The sequence below is a fragment of the Platalea leucorodia genome (assembly GCF_965183815.1).
Source record: "Platalea leucorodia genome assembly, chromosome: 11".
In the NCBI taxonomy this organism is placed as follows: domain Eukaryota; kingdom Metazoa; phylum Chordata; class Aves; order Pelecaniformes; family Threskiornithidae; genus Platalea; species Platalea leucorodia.
Genome location: NC_138833.1, coordinates 8,644,407 through 8,667,503, shown reverse-complemented (window position 1 = coordinate 8,667,503; position 23,097 = coordinate 8,644,407). Strand labels below are relative to the sequence as shown.

Sequence of the window (23,097 nt, the reverse complement as noted above, 5' to 3'; positions counted from 1 at the left end):
AGTGTCCACGTCCCCAACAAAGATGTTAAATAATGCTGGTCCCAATATGGGCCCCTGAGGGACACCACTCGTCACTGGTCTCCACCCAGACACTGAGCCGTTGACCGCAACTCTCTGAGTGCCACCATCCAGCCAATTCCTTATGCACCAAATGGTCCACCCGTCAAATCCCTGTCTCTGCATTTTAGAGCCAAGGATGTTGTGCGGGACAGTATCAAATGCTTTGCACAAGTCCAGGTAGATGACATCTATTGCTCTGTAACCCCGTCATAGAAGGCCAGCAAATTAGTCAGGCACGATTTGCCCTTAGTGAAGCCATGTTGGCTGTCACCAATCACCTCTCTGTTTTCCCTGTGCCTTAGCATAGTTTCCAGGAGGATCTGCTCCATGATCTTGGCGGGTGCAGAGGTGAGACTGACTGGCCTTGTAGTTCCCCGGGTCTTCCTTTTTTTCCTTTTTAAAAATAGGGGCTATGTTTCCCCTTTTCCAGTCATTGGGAACTTTACCACTTTGCCACAACGTTTCAACTATGAGGGCTAGTGGCTTAGCAACTTGATCTGCCAGTTCCCTCAGGACCCTCAGATGCACCTCATCAGGTCCCATGGACTTGTGCACATTCAGGTGCCTTAGATGATCTTTTCCTGTGGTGGATGGTACTTCATTCTCCCAGCTGAGGTTTGCTGTTCCAGGTGTGAGTTGTTCTCCCATAGAATAAAATCAATGCCGGTTGCGATGAGAGGTGCGACATCACCAGCTTTGCAGATGCTCTTGCTTGCTGGTGTATAGCATTTCCACTTGAGGTTGCTTGCACAACTGTGAGACGTGCAGGCTGTGGTGGTGGCAGTCCCCCAGGCGCTATTTACTGCCATTTCTGTTGCTGATGGTGGTTATATCAGATGTGGTTTCTTGTCCAAAATGCTGTCCTCCTCCTCTTTGATTCTCCTCTGGAAGAGACATGAGGGAAGGTGACAACTGGGTCTTCAGGGGTCTCTCTCCCCATGGTGTAATTTCTCCATTTTGGTTCTCCCAACAGAGTCATTATGAAAGTAGGGAAGGCAATACAGACGTTTCCTGTTTGTTTGTTTCCCAAGTATGTTGTTACTGTAGTTAAGAGTATAAAACGTTCAGAGAGAGGAGTGTGACCCAAGGCAGGTGTTAGAAATGGGAATTTTCTTTTCCTGCTCCTCTTTTCCTCCAGGTTGTGGACTGCATTCCTGGGCAGTGAAGTGTTACGATGTACACTGGCATGTGTTGGTGTTTTTTCAATACTTGGATCAGCAGCCTCATCCTTAAAGAATCCGTGTAAACCTTCTTTTCGACCAAAAAAAACCCCGAACCAAACAACCCCAAATTGCCCTACACATTAGATATCATCCATTACAGTGCTGTGCTCGTCAGCATTTGGGTTGCTCTCTCACAGCGTGAAATCAATGCCCATTGCGATTAGAGCTGTCCCAACATCATGTGTTTGTGAAAGGCAGGTTCTGCTTGACTAACCTGATCTCCTTCTATGACAAGGTGACGGACGTAGTGGATGAGGGAGAGGCTGTGGATGTTGTCTACCTGGACTTTAGCAAGGCCTTTGACACCGTTTCCCACAGCATTCTCCTGGAGAAACTGGCTGCTCGTGGCTTGGACGGGTGCAGTCTTCGCTGGGTAAAAAATTGGCTGGATGGCTGGGCCCAAGGAGTTGTGGTGAATGGAGTTAAATCCAGTTGGTGGCCAGTCACAAGTGGTGTTCCCCAGGGCTGAGTACTGGGGCCAGTTCTGCTTAATATCTTTAATAACGATCTGGACGAGGGCATCTCGTGCACCCTCAGTAAGTTTGCAGATGACACCAAGTTGGGCAGGAGTGTTGATCCACTTGAGAGTAGGAAGGCTCTTCAGAGTGATCTAAACAGGCTGGATCAATGGGCTGAGGGCAATTGTATGAGATTCAGAAAGACTCAGAGAAGGGCAATGAAGCTGGTGAAGGGCCTGGAGAACAAAACTTACAAGGAGCAGATGAGAGAACTGGGGTTGTTTGGTCTGGAGGAAGGGAGGCTGAGGGGAGAGCTCTACAACTACCTGAAAGGAGGTTGTAACGAGGTGGGTGTTGGTCTCTTTTCCCAAGTAGCAGGGGATAGGACAAGAGGAAATGGCCTCAAGTTGCACCAGGGGAGGTTTAGATTGGATATTAGGAAAAAATTATTCACCAAAGGGTTGTCAAGCATTGGCTGCCTGGGGAAGTGGTTGAGTCACTATCTCAGGAGGTATTTAGAAGATGTGGTGCTTAGGGACATGGTTCGGTGCTGGACTTAGCAGTGTTAGGATAATGGTTGGACTCGATGGTCTCAAGAGGCTTTTCCAGCATAAGTGATTCTATGATTCTATGATCATCTTTGGAAATAGTATTTCTCCCAGGTGTGTAAGATTTCCATCTGAGATTGATGAAGCGTTGCAAGACATGAAGGGTAAGCTGTGGAGAGCCTGCTGGACACCGTGTATGCAATACCATCTGTATGCTTTTCTATGGTGCGTTCATTGATGGAAGGATCCACAAAAGCTGGACTGAAAGGAAAAAGTGGCATGTTCCTGGAGGTGAACGTGGCAGTGGCACTGAGTAGAGCCTGGCCATGTCCTGATGTGAAGGGTGACCTTGAGCAGTGGGAAGACTTCTCTGAGGGAATTGGGTGTCATTGGGAATACCATGGGCCATGTTGTAAGAAAAGAAGAATGGGAGATGATGTGCTTGACTTGAGAATGCATGTTGCAGAGTGGGGAATGGCGGGTGCCTAGAGGAAAGCATGAGGCAGGATGGGCAGAGAGTGTTCTTTTGCAGGATCTTTCTCAGGCTCCCAAGGTGTCTGGAGTTGCAGGCCTTCTGGATGTTGAGAGAGTGTGTGGTATTGAAATGTTCACAATGTCTCCTGAGGTTATGAATATCTCCCACCAGGGAACTTCCCTTGTGCTGCTGCCTGCCTGATGTAGGCAATATGTTGGTAAGAGGGGGTGAAATGCGGTCTGCTGAATAGTGTCTGATGAACAGCTCCTGTTTTGGGAAAGGTGTTGTGGGAGGGTGGTGCTTCAATCTGCTGTCCCTGCGTAGTGATGGGCATCTCTGGTAGCTTCCACAGCCATTGGTGTTGCCATGATGGTTCCTTTGTCCTCCTCAGGCAGGATTTTTGAGTGCCCATGGTGAGGTGGGTGTAATCTTTGTGAACTCGACTTCCCCTACTTGTGCACTTCAATAGTCAGCCTCTGTAGAGATGGTGTGTCCTGTTGTCATGCTTTACACATTTGGTTACATGCACGCCAAACGCTGCACAGCAACCCAACTCTGTTTTTCTATCATAGAAATTCTCCCAGCCAGTTGATAACGTGAGTGTGATTACGCTTTGGCATTTGGTGTGGTTCTGTCAAAGAATGAAATCTGTGGGGAGTGGGATCTGAGCAGTCACAGCTCTAGTGACAGAATGCTTAAGAACTCTCATGTGCAGCTGTGTGGTGTTTCCATCTGAGATTGCCGCAAAGATTGCGTCTGTAAGCAGCTGGGAGAAGCCTCATGATTGCTAGCCCTCATTCTCCTGGGGGACTTCAGCTTACAAGATGTCAGCTGGAAATACAGTACAGCAGAGAGGAAGCCGTCTAGGAGGTTCCTGGAGTGTGTGGAAGATAACTTCCTGAGACAGCTGGTGAGTGAGCCAACTAGGGAAGGCACCCTGCTGGACCTCTTGTTTGTGAACAGAGAAGGCCTGGTGGGTGATGTGATGGTTGGAGGCCATCTTGGGCATAGCAATCACGAAATGATAAAGAGTTTTTGATTCTTGGAGAAGTAAGGAGGGGGGTCAGCAGAACTGCTACCTTGGAGTTCCGGAGGGCAGCCTTTGGCCTGTTTAGGAGCGTGGTTGGCAGAATCCCTTGGGAGGCAGTCCTGAAGGGCAAAGGAGTCCAGGAAGGCTGGATATTCTTCAAGAAGGAAATCTTAAAGGCGCAGGAGCAGGCTGTCTCCATGTGCTGAAAGACGATCCGGCGGGGGAGAAGACCAGCCTGGCTGAACAGAGAGCTTTGGCTTGAACTCAGGAAAAAGAAGGAGAGTTTACAACCTTTGGAAGAAGGGGCAGACAACTCAGGAGGACTACGAGGGTGTTGTGAGGTTATGCAGGGACAAAATTAGAAGGGCCAAAGCCCAGCTGGAACTTAATCTGTCTACTGCCCTAAAAGACAACAAAAAATGTTTCTACAAATACGTTAGCAACAAGGGGAGGGGTAAGGAGAATCTCCCTCCTTTATTGGATGCGGGGAGGAAACACAGTGACAAAGGACGAGGAAAAGGCTGAGGTACTTAATGCCTTCTTTGCCTCACTCTTTAATAGTCAGATCAGCTGTTCTCGGGGTACCCAGCCCCCTGAGCTGGAAGACAGGGATGGGGAGCAGAATGAAGCCCCCATAATCCAGGGGGAAATGGTTAGCTACCTGCTACTCCACATCAACACACACAAGTCTATGGGGCCAGATGGGATACACCCAAGGGTACTGAGAGAGAGCTGGGGGAAGTGCTCACCAAGCCACTTTCCATCATCTATCAGCAGTCCTGGCGAACCGGGGAGGTCCCAGTTGAGTGGAGGTTAGCAAATGTGATGCCCGTCTACAAGAAGGGCCAGAAGGACAATGCAGGGAACTACAGGCCTGTCAGCCTGACCTCGGTGCCGGGGAAGGTTATGGAGCAGATCACCCTGAGTGCCATCACGCAGCACGTACGGGACAGCCAAGAGATTGGGCCCAGTCAGCATGGGTTTATGAAAGGTAGGTCCTGCTTGACTAACCTGATCTCCTTCTATTACAAGATGACCCGCTTAGTGGATGAAGGAAAGCCTGTGGATGTGTCTACCTGGATTTTAGTAAAGCCTTTGATACCATTTCCCACAGCATTCTCCTGGAGAAACTGGCTGTTCATGGATGGCTTTGTCGTGGTTTAACCCCAGCCAGCAACTAAGCACCACACAGCCGCTCGCTCACTCCCCCCCGGTGGGATGGGGGAGAGAATCGGAAGAGTAAAAGTGAGAAAACTCATGGGTTGAGATAAAGACAGTTTAATAGGTAAAGCAAAAGCCACACGCACAAGCAAAGCAAAGCAAGGAATTCATTCACTACTTCCCATCGGCAGGCAGGTGTTCAGCCATCTCCAGGAAAGCAGGGCTCCATCACGCGTAACAGTTACTTGGGAAGACAAACGCCATCACACCCAATGTCCCCCCCTTCCTTCTTCTTCCCCCAGCTTATATACTGAGCATGATGTCATATGGTATGGAATAGCCCTTTGGCCAGTCTGGGTCAGCTGTCCTAGCTATGCTCCCTCCCAGCTTCTTATGCACCTGGCAGAGCACAAGAAGCTAAAAAGTCCTTGACTAGTGTAAACTCTACTCAGCAAGAACCAAAACATCAGTGTCTTATCAACATTATTCTCATCCTAAATCCAAAACACAGCACTCTACCAGCTACTAAGAAGAAAATTAACTCTATCCCAGCTGAAACCAGGACAGCTTGGATGGGTGTCCTCTTCACCTGGTAAAAAACTGGCTGAATGGCTGGGCCCAAGGAGTTGTGGTGAATGGAGTTAAATTCAGTTGGTGGCTGGTCACAAGTGATGTTCCCCAGGGCTGAGTACTGGGGCCGGTTCTGTTTAATATCTTTATCAATGATCTGGACGAGGGCATCTGGCGCACCCTCAGTAAGTTTGCAGATGACACCAAGTTGGGCAGGAGTGTTGATCTGCTTGAGAGTAGGAAGGCTCTTCAGAGTGATCTGGACAGGCTGGATCAATGGGTTGAGGCCAATTGTATGAGGTTCAACAAGGCTCAGTGCTGGGTCTTGCACTTGGGTCACAACAACCCCATGCAATTCTACAGGCTTGGGGAAGAGTGGCTGGAGAGCTGCCTGGTGGAAAAGGGCCTGGGGGTGCTGGTCGACAGCTGGCTGAATGTGAGCGAGCAATGTGCCCAGGTGGCCAATAGCATCCTGGCTTATATCAGAAACAGTATGGCCAGCAGTACTAGGGAAGTGATTGTCCACATGTTCTTGGCACTGGTGAGGTGGCACCTTGAATCCTGTGTTCAGTTTTGGGCCCGTCACTACAAGAAGGACATTGAGGTGCTGGAGTGTGTCCAGAGAAGAGCAATGAAGCTGGTGAAGGGTCTAGAGCACAAGTCTTATGAGGAGCGGTTGAGGGAAGTGGGGTTGTTTAGCCTGGATAAAAGGAGGCTGAGGGGAGACCTTATCGCTCTCTACAACTACCTGAAAGGAGGTTGTGTCAATGTGGGTGTTGGTCTCTTCTCTGAAGTAACAAGTGATAGGACCAGAGGAACTGGCCTCAAGTAGTGCCAGGGAGGGTTTAGGTTGAATATTAGGAAAAATTTCTTCACTGAAAGGGTAGTCAGGCCCTGGAAGAGGCTGCCCAGGGAGGTGGTTGAGTCCCCATGTGTGGAGGTATTTGAAAGATGTGTAGATGTGGTGCTTAGAGACATGTTTTAGTGGTGGACTTGGCAGCGCTAGGTTAACTTGATGATCAAGTCCAACGCTAGGTTGGACTTGATGATCTTAAAGGTCTTTTAGAACCTAAATGATTCTATGATTCTGTTCTATGACTCTGAAAGGCAAAAGCTTTAAGGTTGAAGTTCACACAGGTAGGAAGAGCCTGCCAGACGCTGTGTCACTTTGCAGGACTCCGTATGTTCTTTGTGCAAATGATGAGGGAAGGTGAGGATGTGCAAAGGCCTGGGTCCTGCTCAGTATGGGTTTTATTGCTGGGGCATGTTGTTGGGGTTGAGGACTGCCTGGGTATTGTGGCAGTGATCCTGCTTGTGGTCCCGAGTAGGGCTTGGGCATGTGTGTTATGGGAAGGGTGAGTTTGACTGGGGAAGAGTCTTCTCTGATGGAAATGGAGATGCTGTGTCGAACACGGTCTGTGTCCCTGGGGAAGGACTGGAGAATGTCTGCTTAGCTGTGGAGATGCCATTTCCCATGGCACAGGATAGAGGATGCCAGTAGAAAACCTTGAGAAGAGCCCTGGCACACAGGGCTGCTTGCCTGGGATCCTCTCAGGATGTCCAGAAGTTCTGCGTAGCCTCGCGACCTTTTGTTCTCCATGGTACTACTGCTTGTGAAGATGACTGCCATATGCGCCTTTAGTCACTTGTTCTTGATGTGGAATGTTGTTGGTTAAGGAGAAGGTTTTTGAAATTTGGATCACGCTGTTAGCCTTCTCTGAGCCTTCCTTGTTCTTCTCTGTGGTCCCAGTCTTGGTAGGGAGGGGAAGAAGTGGTCTCCGTATTCAGGATGTTGGCAAAGCTTGTGTTTCAATAGAGTGGGATGGGATCCTTTGGTTTTCTTCTCTCCTCTCACCAAACCTGCCCACCCTTTTGTTGTTTTTCTCCTTCTCACATTGGCAATGTGTTGTTAACAGTGCATGATGTAGACCGCTAAATCGTGGCATCTGTTGGGTGTCAGATGTTTCTGGGGCTTTTCCATGAGTGTGTGGGAAGGTTTTTCCAGTGTCCTGAGCTGAGGCTGATGTTGAGAGAGTGTCCTTAGCTTTGAGATCTGCCTTCTGCTTCCCCTTTGGTAGAAGTGCCTAAGGGAGCACTACACTCTGTCCAGGGTTTTCAAGGCTTTTGCGGATCATGAGTAATGTTTTTCTATCTAGTATCCCCCGAAATCTGTCATAATGTTAAGAGACAATGTTCCTTAAAACCAATTCTCCTGTTCTGGAAATGATTCTTTTTCAGAAGACGACACCAGTGATGTTACAGGTAAGTCACACATTAAAGAGGATGTGTTTGAGAGGCTGATGAACTTTTGTTCCTGTTCAATTGTGGCATCTTTATGTTGAATCGACTGACTGTTGCCTGGATTGTAATGCCTGTAGGTGTGGAGCAGCAAAGCACCACTGCCTGCTGTCGTTGCTTCCCTGCTGCTTGCAGGCGCAGGGTGAGCAGGTGGCAGCAAGGACAGGTGGCCTTTCTAATGCGTTTCTTGGAGTAAATATGTTCTCATTGAAAATGCCACGGTGTTACCTTGGTGGCTTATGATTGCCTTGCTGGGTCCTCAAGAGGACTAGAGGCTGAAGAGTGTGGCCTTCACCTTGATGGGAGTGGAAGTTGCAGGTGCATGGATGGGAGGAAAGCAGGAAGGTTGTTCCCTGCCCAGAGAGATGGAAGGTGGTAGGGAAGAGGAATGAGAGCTCTTGCCAAATGGCACGTCCGTGCTTCTTGGCGAGCATGGTGGTGACCTTTTAAAAACATTTTGGTAAAGGAAGAAATGAACAGAAGATACAGGATGGAAGCAGAAGAGAAGGGGAAGCAAAGATGAGACACGGTGTGGCAAGGAAAGAAAAGGAAGAGAGAAGAGAAAGGAAGAAGGAAAGAGAAAGGAGGAGTGAAAAAAGAAGGAAAGGAAGGAATCTTTGCAAGTAAGAAATAGGAAGCAAGGAAGCAAGCAAGCAGGAAGGAAGAGATGTTTGAGACTGTTACCAGGATGCACTGACTTGATCTCAACAGGCTGAATGGAGTTGAGGACCTCAGCAACCTCAGTAGTCAGGGATGCTGTGGAAGTCTTGATGAAAAGGGGTGAGGAGGAGGAAGGAGAGGTCTTGCCAAAGGGCATGTCTATGCTTCAATGCGAGCATGGTTTGGACATCTGGAAAACAGTTTGGAAAAGGAAAGAAAGGACGGGAGAGACAAGGATGGAAACAGAAGAGGAGGGGAGGAAAAAATAGGATGGGGAAGAGAAGGAAAGAGAAGAGAAAAGGAAAGAGAAGGAGGAAAGAAAGAGGTTAGAGAGAAAAATAAGAGAAAAAAGAGAATAGCAGAGAGGAATGAAGAAGGCAAGGAAAAAGAAAGGCAGGACTCTTATGAAGGTAAAAAGCAAGGAAGGAAGAGAGCAAGAAAGAAGAGCAAGGAAGGCAAGGAGAGACGATAGAGAAGATGACGAGCCCGCACCGACTTTACCTCTAGACACTGAACGGAGCTGGTCCCTAACATCCTCCCCCACGGTCAGAGCACCGCGCTCCGGCGCTGATGGCCCGTAATTAGCGCTGATGGCTCCGTCTGTGATGGTCTCCGCCGCGGCGTTGGAGGCGAGTGGTGAGCTGGGAGCGGGGGTAAAGCAGAGAGAAGGGTGGAAAGCGAAGGGAAAGGGGAGTAAAGACTCGGGGACGGCGGGGCAAGAAGGCAACGGAGATGGAAGAGATGGAAGAGAAGGAAGAGAAGAAAACTAGAAGGAAAGAAAGGAAGAAGGATAGAAACGAATAGAAAGAGGCAACTGAATGAAGAAAGAAGGAGAAAAGAAGGAAGAGAAAGGGAGAAGGAAAGAGCAAAGGAGGGAGGAAAAAGAAAGAAGAAAAAGAAAGAGGAAAACGTAAGGAAGAGGCGGCAGAGGAGATGACCGTGACGGGGCCGGAGTGGCGGGCGGTGGTGGGGAGCGTGCGCGGCGGCGGAGCAGCACACGGTGTCGCTGCAGGCTCAGAAACGTCGGCGGAGCGGCGAGGCGGCTCCGCCCCGGTGCGGCGGAGAGCCCGGCTGTGAGCGCGGGGGGGCGGCGCGGGGCGGGCAGGAGAGGCGGTGCGTCCGTGCGGCGGCGGGGAGCCGTGCGGGGCCCGGGCGGGCGGTGGCGGCGATGGGCGTGCGGTGGGTGCCCGTGGTGCGGGTGCTGGTGCTGCAGGCGGCGTGGGCGCTGGGCGGCGGGCAGGTGCGGTACTCGGTGCCGGAGGAGGCGGAGGCCGGGACGGTGGTGGGGCGGCTGGCGCAGGACCTGGGCCTGGAGGCGGGCGATGCGGAGGCGCGGCGGCTGCGGCTGGTGTCGCAGGGCCGGCGGGCGAGCGTGGAGGTGAGCGGGGCGAGCGGGGCGCTGGTGGTGAGCTCGCGGCTGGACCGGGAGGAGCTGTGCGGGAAGAGCGCGCCGTGCGCCCTGCGGCTGGAGGTGCTGGTGGAGCGGCCGCTGCGCGTCTTCCACGTGGAGCTGGAGGTCACCGACATCAACGACAACGCCCCGCTCTTCCCCGCCGCCCGGAAAAACCTCAGCATCGCGGAACTGTCGCTGCCGGGGTCTCGGTTCCCGCTGGAGGGCGCGTCGGATGCAGATATCGGAGCCAACGCGCAGCTCTCCTACGCACTCACTCCCAGCGAACATTTCGCTTTGGAGTTTGAAAAATCAGATGAGCGAAATACTGTACCCGATCTTGTTTTAACGAAACCTCTGGACCGCGAGACGGATGCTGTGCACCGTTTGTTGCTGTCGGCGAGTGACGGTGGGCGGCCGTCGCTGTCGGGCACGATGGAGCTGGTGATCTCGGTGCTGGACGCGAACGACAACGCGCCCCAGTTCAACCAGTCTGTGTATAAAGTGCAGCTGCCGGAGAGCGCTGCAGAGGGGACGCTGGTGGCGCGGGTGAACGCCACGGATCCGGACGAAGGAATTAACAGCGAGGTGACCTACACGGCGACCAACTTTTTTCCCCAGAGTGGAAGAGACGTGATTAGCGTCAATCGGAAGACGGGGGAGATCCGTCTCACGGGCTCCCTGGACTTCGAGGAAGTCAGTATATTTGATTTTCGTATCGAAGCGAGAGACAAAGGGACGCCCCCGCTGTCGGGTCACTGCAAGGTGGTGGTGGAGGTGGTGGACGTGAACGACAACGCGCCGGAGGTGTGGGTGACGTCGCTGTCGGTGCCGGTGCCGGAGGACGCGGCGGTGGGGACGGTGGTGGCGCTGCTGAGCGTGTCGGACCGGGACTCGGGGGCGAACGGGCGGGTGCGGTGCGCGGTGTGGCCGGCGGCGCCGTTCGGTCTGGTGGCGACGTTCGCGGGCTCGTACTCGCTGGTGGTGCGGGAGGCGCTGGACCGGGAGCGCGTGGCGGAGTACGAGGTGGAGGTGCGGGCGGAGGACGGCGGGGCGCCGCCGCTGCGCGCCAGCCGCGGGGTGCGGGTGCCGGTGTCGGACGTGAACGACAACGCGCCGGCGTTCGCGCAGGCCGTGTACACGGTGCTGGCGCGGGAGAACAACGCGGCGGGCGCGGAGCTGGCGCGGCTGTGGGCGCGGGACCCGGACGAGGCGGGCAACGGGCGCGTGAGCTACTCGGTGGCGGAGGGCGGCGGCGGCGGGGGCGCGGCGGCGGGCGGGGGGTGGCGGCCGGCGTCGAGCTACGTGGCGGTGGACGCGGAGAGCGGGCGGCTGTGGGCGCTGCAGCCCCTGGACTACGAGGAGGTGCAGGTGCTGCAGTTCGAGGTGCGTGCGGTGGACGCGGGGGAGCCGGCGCTGTGCGGCAACGCCACGGTGCAGCTCTTCGTGGTGGACGAGAACGACAACGCGCCGGCGCTGCTGCCGGCTGCGGGCGGCGGGCCGGGGCCCGTGGCGGCGGGCTCGGCGGCGGCGGGGCCGGGCTCGGGGGCGCTGTGGGCGTGGGCGGCGTGGGGGGCGCCGGCGGGGCAGGTGGTGGCGAAGATCCGCGCGGTGGACGCGGACTCGGGCTACAACGCGTGGCTGCGCTACGAGCTGTGGGAGCCGCGGGGGAAGGGCCCGTTCCGCGTGGGGCTGTACAGCGGCGAGGTGAGCACGGCGCGGGCGCTGGAGGAGGCGGACGGCCCGCGGCAGAGGCTGGTGATCGTGGTGCGGGACCACGGGGAGCCGGCGCGCTCGGCCACGGCCACGCTGAGCGTGTCGCTGGTGGAGGGCGCCGAGGCGGCGCTGGCGGCCGCGGGCTCGTCGTCGTCGTCGTCGTCGTCGTCGCCGGGGGCGGGGCTGCGTCCGGCGGCGGGCGCGGAGGGCGGCGCGGCGGCGACGAACGTGTGGCTGGTGGTGGCCATCTGCGCGGTGTCGAGCGTGTTCGTGCTGGCGGTGGTGCTGTACGGGGCGTCGCGGTGGTCGGCGCGGGCGGGCGTGCTGTCGGGGCCCGGGCCGGCGACGCTGGTGTGCGCCAGCGAAGTGGGGAGCTGGTCGTACTCGCAGCGCCAGAGCCGGAGCCTGTGCGTGGCGGACGGCGCGGGCAAGAGCGACCTGATGGTTTTCAGCCCCAACTTCCCGCCGCCGCCCGGCGCCGCGGCGAAGGAGACGCAGCCGGAGCCGCCCGCTCTCCTGGACACGGTCAGTGGCCCTCCCTTTCTCGCCTCTCGCCCCCTCCTCCCCCTCCTCCCCCTTCTCTCCGTTCTCGCCCTGCTCGCCCTGCTCGCCGTCGCCCTGGGGAGGCGCTGGTGGGAGCCGGGCTGGGCGCCCGGGGCCTGGGGGCGGTGGGTGCTTGGCGGGTGCTTAAGGCTGTTGCTGGGACCTTTGCATCTGCCTTCGGGTCCTTGCCGGAGCCCCTCGGCTCTTGCTTGTGGGGGGGGACAAAAAGTGAGGGGATTGCCGCCCCCAGCAGCAGTTACCGTCCGCAGCTGAGGGTTGCTGTTCTGGGTGTGAGTTGAATAAAATCACAGCGGATTGCGACGAGAGGTTGCAGAACGCGGGCTTTGCAGATGCTGTTGCTTGCTGGTGTGTAGCGTTTCCACCCGAGCTTGCTGAAGGAGTGCAAGACACGCAGTCTGTGGTGGTGACAGTCCCCCCCAGGCACTGTTTTCTGCCTTGTTACCTTTGCTGACTGCAGCTCGTGCTGGTATTGGCATTGTTGAAAACTCTGTCCTCCTCCTCTGTGACTGTCCTCTGCGACTCTGCTCTGCAAACGATGTGATGCAAGGTGACAACAGGGACTTCCAGGTTTTCTCTCTCTGTAGAGAGAACAATTCTCCATTTGGGTTCTCCCAGCAGGGTCATGATGAAAGTAGGAAAGGCATTGCGTTGGACTTTTCTTCTGTTGTTGGTCTAGTTAGTAGCATAAAGTGTTCAGGGAGAGGAGTGTGACCCAAGGTAAGTGGTACACATGGGAATTTTCTTTTTCTTTTCTTGCTCTCCCAGTGGTGGATTTGTGTTCCTGGCTGGAGAAGTAGCGTGAAATACACTGGCCTGTTTCAATGTTCTTTCACAATTTGTGTCAACAGCCACATTGTTCAAAAGCCCTTGTAATAAAGAAACAAACATACTAAAAATCCCCCCAAAACAAAGAACCAGCCCTACCCAACAAAACCCAAGTCAAATTCTCCTACACAGTCAATATCATCCTTACAGTGGTGTGCTCATCAATGTTTTGGTTTTTCTCTGAGAGTATGAAATCAGTGCCATTGCCATTTAGAGCTGTCCTGACATCACCTTGAGAAAGAGTATTGCTCCCAGGTCTGCCACATTTCCATCTGAGATAGCTGAAGCATTGCAAAACCTGAAGGGTCAGCAGCAGAGAGTCTGCCGGAGAGCTTGTATGTAATACCTCTGTGGGTTTTTGATGGTGCTGTCATTGGTGGGAAGGGTCTGCAAAAGTGGGATTGAGCCTTGAGGTGGGAAAGGAAGCTGTGACATGTTGCAGAGGTGAATGTGGCAGTGGTAGTGCATAGCGCCTGGGCGTGTCCTTGAAGGGTGCATGTGAAGGGTGACCTTGAGCAGTGGGAAGACTTGTCTGAGGGAAGTGGAAATCCTTGGGAAGAGCATGGGCTACGTCATAAGAAGACAAGAATGGGAGGTGTGTGCATGTCTTGAGAACTCATGTCACAGTGTGGGGAATGGCGGATGCTTAGAGGAAAGCATGAGGCAGGATGGGCACGAAGTGTTCCTGCCCAGGATTCTCTTCTAGGCTCCAAGGTGTCTGGAGTTGTAGGCCTTCCTGATGCTGAGATAATATGTGGTATTGAAATGCCCCCAATGTTGTATGAATATGTCCCACCAGAGACAGTCCCTTGTGCTGCTGCCTGTGTGATGTATGCAATGTGTTGGTAAGAGGGGTGAGATGCAGACTGCTGAATAGTGTCTGATGAACCTTTTTGCTCCTGTTTTGGGAAGGGTGTTGTGGGAGGGTAATGCTTCCATCTGCTGTCCCCGTGTAGTGGTGGGCATCTGTAGCATCTTCCACAGCTGTCGATGTTGCCGTGATCATAGAATCATAGAATGGTTTGGGTTGGAAGGAGCCTTAAAATCATCTAGTTCCAACGCCGCTGCCATGATCAGGCACATCTTCCACTAGATCAGGTTGGTCAAAGCCCCATTTAAACTGTGCTTGAACGCTTCCAGGGAGGGGGCATCTAGAACTTCTCTGGGCAACCTGTTCCAGTGTCTCATCACCCTCACAGTAGGGAATTTCTTCCTAACATATCTAATGTAAGTGTACCCTCTTTCAGTTTAAAAGCATTACCCCTCATCCTATCACTACACTCCCTGATAAAGAGTCCCTCCCCATCTTTCCTGTAGGCCCCCCTTTAAGTAGTGGAAGGCCACTATAAGGTCTCCCCGGAGCCTTCTCCTCTCCAGGATAAAGAAACCCAGATGCTCCAGCTCCCTGATCATCTTCGTGGCCCTCCTCTGGACCCGCTCGAGTTTTCTTTTAAAAAAAAACCCAATTGTCCTACACTTTAGATATCATCCATTACAGTGCTGTGCTCGTCAGTATTCAGGTTGTTCTCTCACAGCAGGAAATCAGTGCCATTGCTATTAGAGCTATCCTGACACCATCTCTGCAAATAGATGTGTAACATTTTAGATGTGTAACAGAGCTCGCAGATGTGAAGCATTGCAAAACATGAAGGGTCAACTACAGAGAGTCTGCTCAACACAGTGTGTATGATACCATGTGTATGGTTTTTATGGTGCTCTCATTGATGGGAACGGTTGTGGACCTGCATTCCTGGCCAGAGAAGCGGTGTGTTGTGTGCTGGCCTGTTATGAGGTTCTTTCTCTGTCTGCATCAGTAGCCAAACCCTTACAAAAGCCCTGGAAACCTTCTTTTCAACAACAACAAAAAAAAAACCAGCCATCAATTAAACAAAAAACCTGAAACAACCCCTCCCAGTCCTGATAACAAAGCCCCAACCCCGAAATCTGTTACAGAATCGATATCATCCATTACATTGGGACGCTTATCAACGTTTGGGTTGTTCTCTCACAGCATTGAAATCAATGCCATTGCCATTTAGAGCTATTCCAACATCAACTTCAGAAAGAGGAGAGAGTCTGCTGGACATGGTCTATATGATACCGTCTGTATGTTTTTTTATGGTGCTCTGATTGCTGGGAATGGTCTGCAACAGCTGGCATGAGCCCTGAGGTGGGAAAGGGAACTGTGGCCTATCATAGAGGTGAATGTGGCAGTGGCACTGAGTAGGGCCTGGCCATGTCCTGATGTGAATGTTGACCTTGAGCAGTGGGAAGACTTGTCTGAGGGAGGTAGAAATCCTTGGGTAGATCATGGGCCATGTCGTAAGAAAAGAAGAATGGGAGATGATGTGCTTGTCTTGAGAACGCATGTCCCAGAATGTGGAATGGAGGATGCCTAGAGGAAAGCATGAGGCAGGATGGGCAGAGAGTGTTCTTTTGCAGGATCTTTCTCAGGCTCCCAAGGGTCTGGAGTTGGAAGCCTTCTGGCTGTTGAGATAGTGTGTGGTATTGAAATGCCCACAGTGTCTTTTGAGGTTCTGAATATGTCCCACCAGAGACAGTCCCTTGTGCTGCTGCCTGCCTGATGTAAGGAATGTGTTAGTAAGAGGGGGTGAGATGCAGACTGCTGAATAGTGTCTGATGAACGTTTTTGCTCGTGCTTTGGGAAGGGTGTTGTGGGAGGGTAGTTCTTGAATCTGCTGTCCCTGTGTAGTGGTGGGCATCCGTAGCAGCTTCCACAGCCGTTGATGTTGCCATGATGGTTCCTTCTTCCTCCTCAGGCAGGATTTGTAAGGGGCCATGAGGAGGTGGGTGTCATCTTTGTGCTCTTGACTTCCCCTCCTTGTGCACTTGCACAGTTGGCGGCGGTACAGGTGGTGTGCCTGCTTGTCATGCTTTACTCATTTGGTTACGTGCACGTACACGCCAAACCCTCCAGCCCAGCCCAGCTCTGGTTTTCCATGGTACAAGTTCTCTCACCCAGCTGATGTCGTGATTGTGCTTACGTTTCAGCATTTAGTGGTGTTCTGTCGAAGAAGGAAATCTGTGTGGAGTGGGATGCGAGCGGTCACAGCTCTAGTGACAGAATGCTTACGAACTCTAATGTGCAGCTGTGTGGTGTTTCCATCGGAGATTGCTGCAAAGGCCAAAGCATTGAGGGTGAAGTTCACAGAAGTGGGAAGAGCCTGCCAGATGCTGTGTGGCTTTGCAGCCTTCCATATGTTCTTTGTGCAAATGATGAGGGAAGGTGAGGATGTGCAAAGGCCTGAGTCCTGCTCACTGCAGGGTTTAGAGCTGGGGCATGTTGTTGGGGTTGAGGACTGTCTGGGTATTGTGGCAGTGATCCTGCAAGTGGTACCGAGTAGGGCCTGGGCATGTGTGTCACGGGGAGGGTGTCTTTGATTGGGGAAGAGTCTTGTCTGATGGAAATGGAGATGTCGAACACGGTCTGTGTCCCTGGGGAAGGACTGGAGAATGTCTGCTTAGCTGTGGAGATGCCATTTCCCATGGCACAGGATAGAGGATGCCAGTAGAAAACCTTGAGAGGAGCCCTGGCGCACAGGGCTGCTTGCCTGGGATCCTCTCAGGATGTCCAGAAGTTCTGCGTAGCCTCGCGACCTTTTGTTCTCTGTTGTGAGGTTCTTTCTCTGTCTTTCACTACTGCTTGTGAAGATCACTGCTATTTGTGTCTTTAGTCACTTGTTTCTGATATGGAGTGTCGTTTGTCAACCAGAATCTTTCTGAAATTCGGATCATGCTGTGAGCCTTCTCTGAGCCTTCCTAGTTCTTCTCTGTGTTCTCAGTCTTGGTAGGGAGGGGAAGAAGTGGTCTCTGTATTGAGGATGTTGGCAAAGCTTGCGTTTCAATAGAGTGGGATGGGATCCTTTGGTTTTCTTCTCTCCTCTCACCAAACCTGCCCACCCTTTTGTTGTTTTTCTCCTTCTCACATTGGCAATGTGTTGTTAACAGTGCATGATGTAGACCGCTAAATCGTGGCATCTGTTGGGTGTCAGATGTTTCTGGGGCTTTTCCATGAGTGTGTGGGAAGGTTTTTCCAGTGTCCTGAGCTGAGGCTGATGTTGAGAGAGTGTCCTTAGCTTCGAGATCTGCCTTCTGCTTCCCCTTTGGTAGAAGTGCCTAAGGGAGCAGTACACACTGCCCAGCGTTTTCAGTGCTTTTGCAGAACATGGGTCATTTTTTCCTGTCCAGCATCCCCAGAAATCTCTGATCATGTTAAGGGGCAATGTCCTTTAAAGCCAATTCTCCTGTTGTGAAAGTTTTTCTTTTTTCTGAAGACACCACCAGTGATGCTACAGGTAAGTCGCACATTGACGAGGATGTGTTAGAGAGACATATGTGCATTTTTGTTCCTGTTCAATTGTGGCATCTTTATGTTGGATCGACCGACTGTTGCCTGGATTGTAATGCCTGTAGGTTTGGAGCAGCAAAGCACCACTGCCTGCTGTCGTTGCTTCCCTGCTGCTTGCAGGCGCAGGGTGAGCAGGTGGCAGCAAGGACAGGTGGCCTTTCTAATGCGTTTCTTGGAGTAAATATGTCCTCAGTGAAAATGCTGTGATATTGCCTTGGTGGCTTTTGTTTGGCTGTATGATGGGTGGATCATAGTAAAGAGAGAGGTATTCCATGGGGCCTAATGCCCCTGGGTACCGAGGTTCTTGGTGTGTTGTTCTGACCATGCATGCCTGCCTGAAAGGAGAAGCAAGTGCTTGCCATTCAGCGTGCAGGTGGAAAATGAGCCAGGAAAATAGCTCTTCCTCAAGGTGTATGAAGAGCGCTCAGGAGCTGTGGTTGCCCTGTGCTTTTTCAGCCTTCGTAGAGGATTGTCGTGCTGGGCTGTGATGGGTCTGAGTTCCCAATGAGACACTCTCCTGTGTTGTTTGGACTCTTTGGAGCCTGTTTGCAGAGATGTCCAAGTACCTGGGGTTGGGACTTGTGTTTGCGAGGGTGGTGGATTCTGTTCTGATGTAGCAGAGATGTTTGTTGCCATATGATTGCCTTGTTGTATTATTTGCTGGTTCCTTGAGAGGACTGGGGGCTGAAGAGTGTGGCTTTCACCCTGAAGGGAGGGGAAGTTGCAGGAGCATGGATGGGAGGAAAGCAGGAAGGTTGTTTCCTGCCCAGAGAGATGGAAGGTGGTAGGGAAGAGGAATGAGAGCTCTTGCCAAATGGCACGTGCATGCTTCTGGGTGAGCATGGTGGTGACCTTTTAAAAACATTTTGGTAAAGGAGAAAATGAACAGAGATACAAGGATGGAAGCAGAAGAGAAGGGGAGGCAAAGATGAGGCACAGAGCGGCAAGGAAAGAAAAGGAAGAGAGGAAGGAAGAGAGAAGAGAAAGGAAGAAGGAAAGAGAAAGGAGGAGTGAAAAAAGAAGGAAAGGAAGGAATCTTTTGCACTGACTTCATCTCAACAGGCTGAATGGAGTTGAGGACCTCAGCAACCTCAGTAGTCAGGGATGCTGTGCAAGTCTTGATGAAAAGTGGTGAGGAGGAGGAAGGAGAGGTCTTGCCAAAGGGCATGTCTATGCTTCAATGTGAGCATGGTTTGGACATCTGGAAAAAAGTTTGGAAAAGGAAAAAAAGGACGGGAGAGACAAGGATGGAAACAGAAGAGGAGGGGAGGAAAGAAAACGTCAGGGAAGAGAAGGAAAGAGAAGAGAAAAGGAAAGAGAAGGAGGAAAGAAAGAGGTTAGAGAGAAAAATAAGAGAAAAAAGAGAATAGCAGAGAGGAATGAAGAAGGCAAGGAAAAAGAAAGGCAGGACTCTTATGAAGGTAAAAAGCAAGGAAGGAAGAGAGCAAGAAAGAAGAGCAAGGAAGGCAAGGAGAGACGAGCCCGCACCGACTTTACCTCTAGACGCTGAACGGAGCTGGTCCCTAACAGCCTCCCCCACGGTCAGAGCACCGCGCTCCGGCGCTGATGGCCCGTAACTAGCGCTGATGGCTCCGTCTGTGATGGTCTCCGCCGCGGCGTTGGAGGCGAGTGGTGAGCTGGGAGCAGGGGTAAAGCAGAGAGAAGGGTGGAAAGCGAAGGGAAAGGGGAGTAAAGACTCGGGGACGGCGGGGCAAGAAGGCAACGGAGATGGAAGAGATGGAAGAGAAGGAAGAGAAGAAAACTAGAAGGAAAGAAAGGAAGAAGGATAGAAACGAATAGAAAGAGGCAACTGAATGAAGAAAGAAGGAGAAAAGAAGGAAGAGAAAGGGAGAAGGAAAGAGCAAAGGAGGGAGGAAAAAGAAAGAAGAAAAAGAAAGAGGAAAACGTAAGGAAGAGGCGGCAGAGGAGATGACCGTGACGGGGCCGGAGTGGCGGGCGGTGGTGGGGAGCGTGCGCGGCGGCGGAGCAGCACACGGTGTCGCTGCAGGCTCAGAAACGTCGGCGGAGCGGCGAGGCGGCTCCGCCCCGGTGCGGCGGAGAGCCCGGCTGTGAGCGCGGGGGGGCGGCGCGGGGCGGGCAGGAGAGGCGGTGCGTCCGTGCGGCGGCGGGGAGCCGTGCGGGGCCCGGGCGGGCGGCGGCGGCGGCGATGGGCGTGCGGTGGGTGCCCGTGGTGCGGGTGCTGGTGCTGCAGGCGGCGTGGGCGCTGGGCGGCGGGCAGGTGCGGTACTCGGTGCCGGAGGAGGCGGAGGCCGGGACGGTGGTGGGGCGGCTGGCGCAGGACCTGGGCCTGGAGGCGGGCGATGCGGAGGCGCGGCGGCTGCGGCTGGTGTCGCAGGGCCGGCGGGCGAGCGTGGAGGTGAGCGGGGCGAGCGGGGCGCTGGTGGTGAGCTCGCGGCTGGACCGGGAGGAGCTGTGCGGGAAGAGCGCGCCGTGCGCCCTGCGGCTGGAGGTGCTGGTGGAGCGGCCGCTGCGCGTCTTCCACGTGGAGCTGGAGGTCACCGACATCAACGACAACGCGCCGCTCTTCCCCGCCGCCCGGAAAAACCTCAGCATCGCGGAATCGTCGCTGCCGGGGTCTCGGTTCCCGCTGGAGGGCGCGTCGGATGCAGATATCGGAGCCAACGCGCAGCTCTCCTATGCACTCAGCCCCAGCGAGCACTTCTCTCTGGATTTGCAAAAAATCGAGGAGGATGGGGAGTCCTTATTGCTGGTGCTGAGGAAGCCGCTGGACCGCGAGACGGATGCTGTGCACCGTTTGTTGCTGTCGGCGAGTGACGGTGGGCGGCCGTCGCTGTCGGGCACGATGGAGCTGGTGATCTCGGTGCTGGACGCGAACGACAACGCGCCCCAGTTCAACCAGTCGGTGTATAAAGTGAAACTGCTGGAAAATACGGAACGTGGCACTTTAGTGATCAAAGTAAACGCCACGGATTTGGATGAGGGGACGAACGGGAATATCTCGTACTCTCTCCAGGTCTTGTTGCCTCAGGATGGAAGAGACGTTTTCGGGATCGACAGAAGCAGCGGAGAGATTCGTCTTAGGGGTGATTTAGACTTTGAGGATGTTGGTCTGTATCGCCTGCAAGTGGATGCAGCGGATCAGGGAAACCCACCGCTGTCGGGTCACTGCAAGGTGGTGGTGGAGGTGGTGGACGTGAACGACAACGCGCCGGAGGTGTGGGTGACGTCGCTGTCGGTGCCGGTGCCGGAGGACGCGGCGGTGGGGACGGTGGTGGCGCTGCTGAGCGTGTCGGACCGGGACTCGGGGGCGAACGGGCGGGTGCGGTGCGCGGTGTGGCCGGCGGCGCCGTTCGGTCTGGTGGCGACGTTCGCGGGCTCGTACTCGCTGGTGGTGCGGGAGGCGCTGGACCGGGAGCGCGTGGCGGAGTACGAGGTGGAGGTGCGGGCGGAGGACGGCGGGGCGCCGCCGCTGCGCGCCAGCCGCGGGGTGCGGGTGCCGGTGTCGGACGTGAACGACAACGCGCCGGCGTTCGCGCAGGCCGTGTACACGGTGCTGGCGCGGGAGAACAACGCGGCGGGCGCGGAGCTGGCGCGGCTGTGGGCGCGGGACCCGGACGAGGCGGGCAACGGGCGCGTGAGCTACTCGGTGGCGGAGGGCGGCGGCGGCGGGGGCGCGGCGGCGGGCGGGGGGTGGCGGCCGGCGTCGAGCTACGTGGCGGTGGACGCGGAGAGCGGGCGGCTGTGGGCGCTGCAGCCCCTGGACTACGAGGAGGTGCAGGTGCTGCAGTTCGAGGTGCGTGCGGTGGACGCGGGGGAGCCGGCGCTGTGCGGCAACGCCACGGTGCAGCTCTTCGTGGTGGACGAGAACGACAACGCGCCGGCGCTGCTGCCGGCTGCGGGCGGCGGGCCGGGGCCCGTGGCGGCGGGCTCGGCGGCGGCGGGGCCGGGCTCGGGGGCGCTGTGGGCGTGGGCGGCGTGGGGGGCGCCGGCGGGGCAGGTGGTGGCGAAGATCCGCGCGGTGGACGCGGACTCGGGCTACAACGCGTGGCTGCGCTACGAGCTGTGGGAGCCGCGGGGGAAGGGCCCGTTCCGCGTGGGGCTGTACAGCGGCGAGGTGAGCACGGCGCGGGCGCTGGAGGAGGCGGACGGCCCGCGGCAGAGGCTGGTGATCGTGGTGCGGGACCACGGGGAGCCGGCGCGCTCGGCCACGGCCACGCTGAGCGTGTCGCTGGTGGAGGGCGCCGAGGCGGCGCTGGCGGCCGCGGGCTCGTCGTCGTCGTCGTCGCCGGGGGCGGGGCTGCGTCCGGCGGCGGGCGCGGAGGGCGGCGCGGCGGCGGCGGCGGCGGCGACGAACGTGTGGCTGGTGGTGGCCATCTGCGCGGTGTCGAGCGTGTTCGTGCTGGCGGTGGTGCTGTACGGGGCGTCGCGGTGGTCGGCGCGGGCGGGCGTGCTGTCGGGGCCCGGGCCGGCGACGCTGGTGTGCGCCAGCGAAGTGGGGAGCTGGTCGTACTCGCAGCGCCAGAGCCGGAGCCTGTGCGTGGCGGACGGCGCGGGCAAGAGCGACCTGATGGTTTTCAGCCCCAACTTCCCGCCGCCGCCCGGCGCCGCGGCGAAGGAGACGCAGCCGGAGCCGCCCGCTCTCCTGGACACGGTCAGTGGCCCTCCCTTTCTCGCCTCTCGCCCCCTCCTCCCCCTCCTCCCCCTTCTCTCCGTTCTCGCCCTGCTCGCCCTGCTCGCCGTCGCCCTGGGGAGGCGCTGGTGGGAGCCGGGCTGGGCGCCCGGGGCCTGGGGGCGGTGGGTGCTTGGCGGGTGCTTAAGGCTGTTACTGGGACCTTTGCATCTGCCTTCGGGTCCTTGCCGGAGCCCCTCGGCTCTTGCTTGTGGGGGGGGACAAAAAGTGAGGGTATTGCCGCCCCCAGCAGCTGTTACCATCCGCAGCTGAGGGTTGCTGAGTTGGGCGTGAGTTGTTCTCCCGTGTAATATAATCACAGCGGATTGCGACGAGAGGTTGCAGAACGCGGGCTTTGCAGATGCTGTTGCTTGCTGGTGTGTAGCGTTTCCACCCGAGCTTGCTGAAGGAGTGCAAGACACGCAGTCTGTGGTGGTGACAGTCCCCCCCAGGCACTGTTTTCTGCCTTGTTACCTTTGCTGACTGCGGCTCGTGCTGGTATGTGCATTGTCAAAAACTGTCCTCCTCCTCTTTGATTCTCCTTTGCAAACGATGTGATGCAAGGTGACAATTGGGATTTCCAGGTTTTCTCTCCCTGTAGAGAGAACAATTCTCCATTTTGTTTGTGGACTTTTCTTGTGTTCTTTTTCCAAGTGTGTTGTTACTTTAGTTAGTAGCGTTAAGTGTTCAGGGAGAGGAGTGTGACCCAAGGTAGAGTGTTAGAAATGGGAATTGTCTTTTTATTTTCTTTTTCTTTTCTTGCTCTCCCAGTGGTGGATTTGTGTTCCTGGCTGGAGAAGTAGTGTGAAATACACTGGCCTGTTTTGATGTTCTTTCACAGTTTGTGTCAACAGCCACATCTTTTCCAAGCCCTTGAAATCTTCTTTTCTGAAAAGACAAAACAAACAAGCAAACAAAAAAAAGCCTAAACCCAAAGAACCGCCCCTCCCCAAAAAGCCCAAACAAAATTGTTCAACGCAGTTGATACCATTTATTATGGTGTTCTCATCAACGTTTTGTTTTTTCTCTCAGAGCATGAAATCAGCGCCGTTGCCATTTAGAGCTGTCCTGACATCACCTTGAGAAAGAGTATTGCTCC

General features: G+C 54.9%; 2 protein-coding genes across 2 annotated transcripts; both read left to right on the top strand.

The window, feature by feature from the left end:
• Positions 1-7,707: 7,707 nt before the first annotated feature.
• LOC309596210 (protocadherin alpha-5-like) lies at positions 7,708-15,017 on the top strand (the record flags this gene model as incomplete). Its single annotated transcript, XM_082324052.1, has 2 exons — positions 7,708-12,221; positions 14,990-15,017. Exons 1-2 carry the CDS (start codon positions 9,652-9,654, stop codon positions 15,015-15,017), a joined length of 2,598 nt encoding a protein of 865 aa, XP_082180178.1. The 5' UTR covers positions 7,708-9,651.
• A 2,864-nt stretch (positions 15,018-17,881) lies between these two features.
• On the top strand, positions 17,882-22,806 carry LOC309596209 (protocadherin alpha-6-like; the record flags this gene model as incomplete). The annotated part of the gene is made up of 2 exons (XM_082324051.1): positions 17,882-22,087; positions 22,770-22,806. The coding sequence occupies exons 1-2, from the start codon at positions 19,515-19,517 to the stop codon at positions 22,804-22,806; spliced, it is 2,610 nt and encodes an 869-aa protein (XP_082180177.1). The 5' UTR covers positions 17,882-19,514.
• Positions 22,807-23,097: the final 291 nt, after the last annotated feature.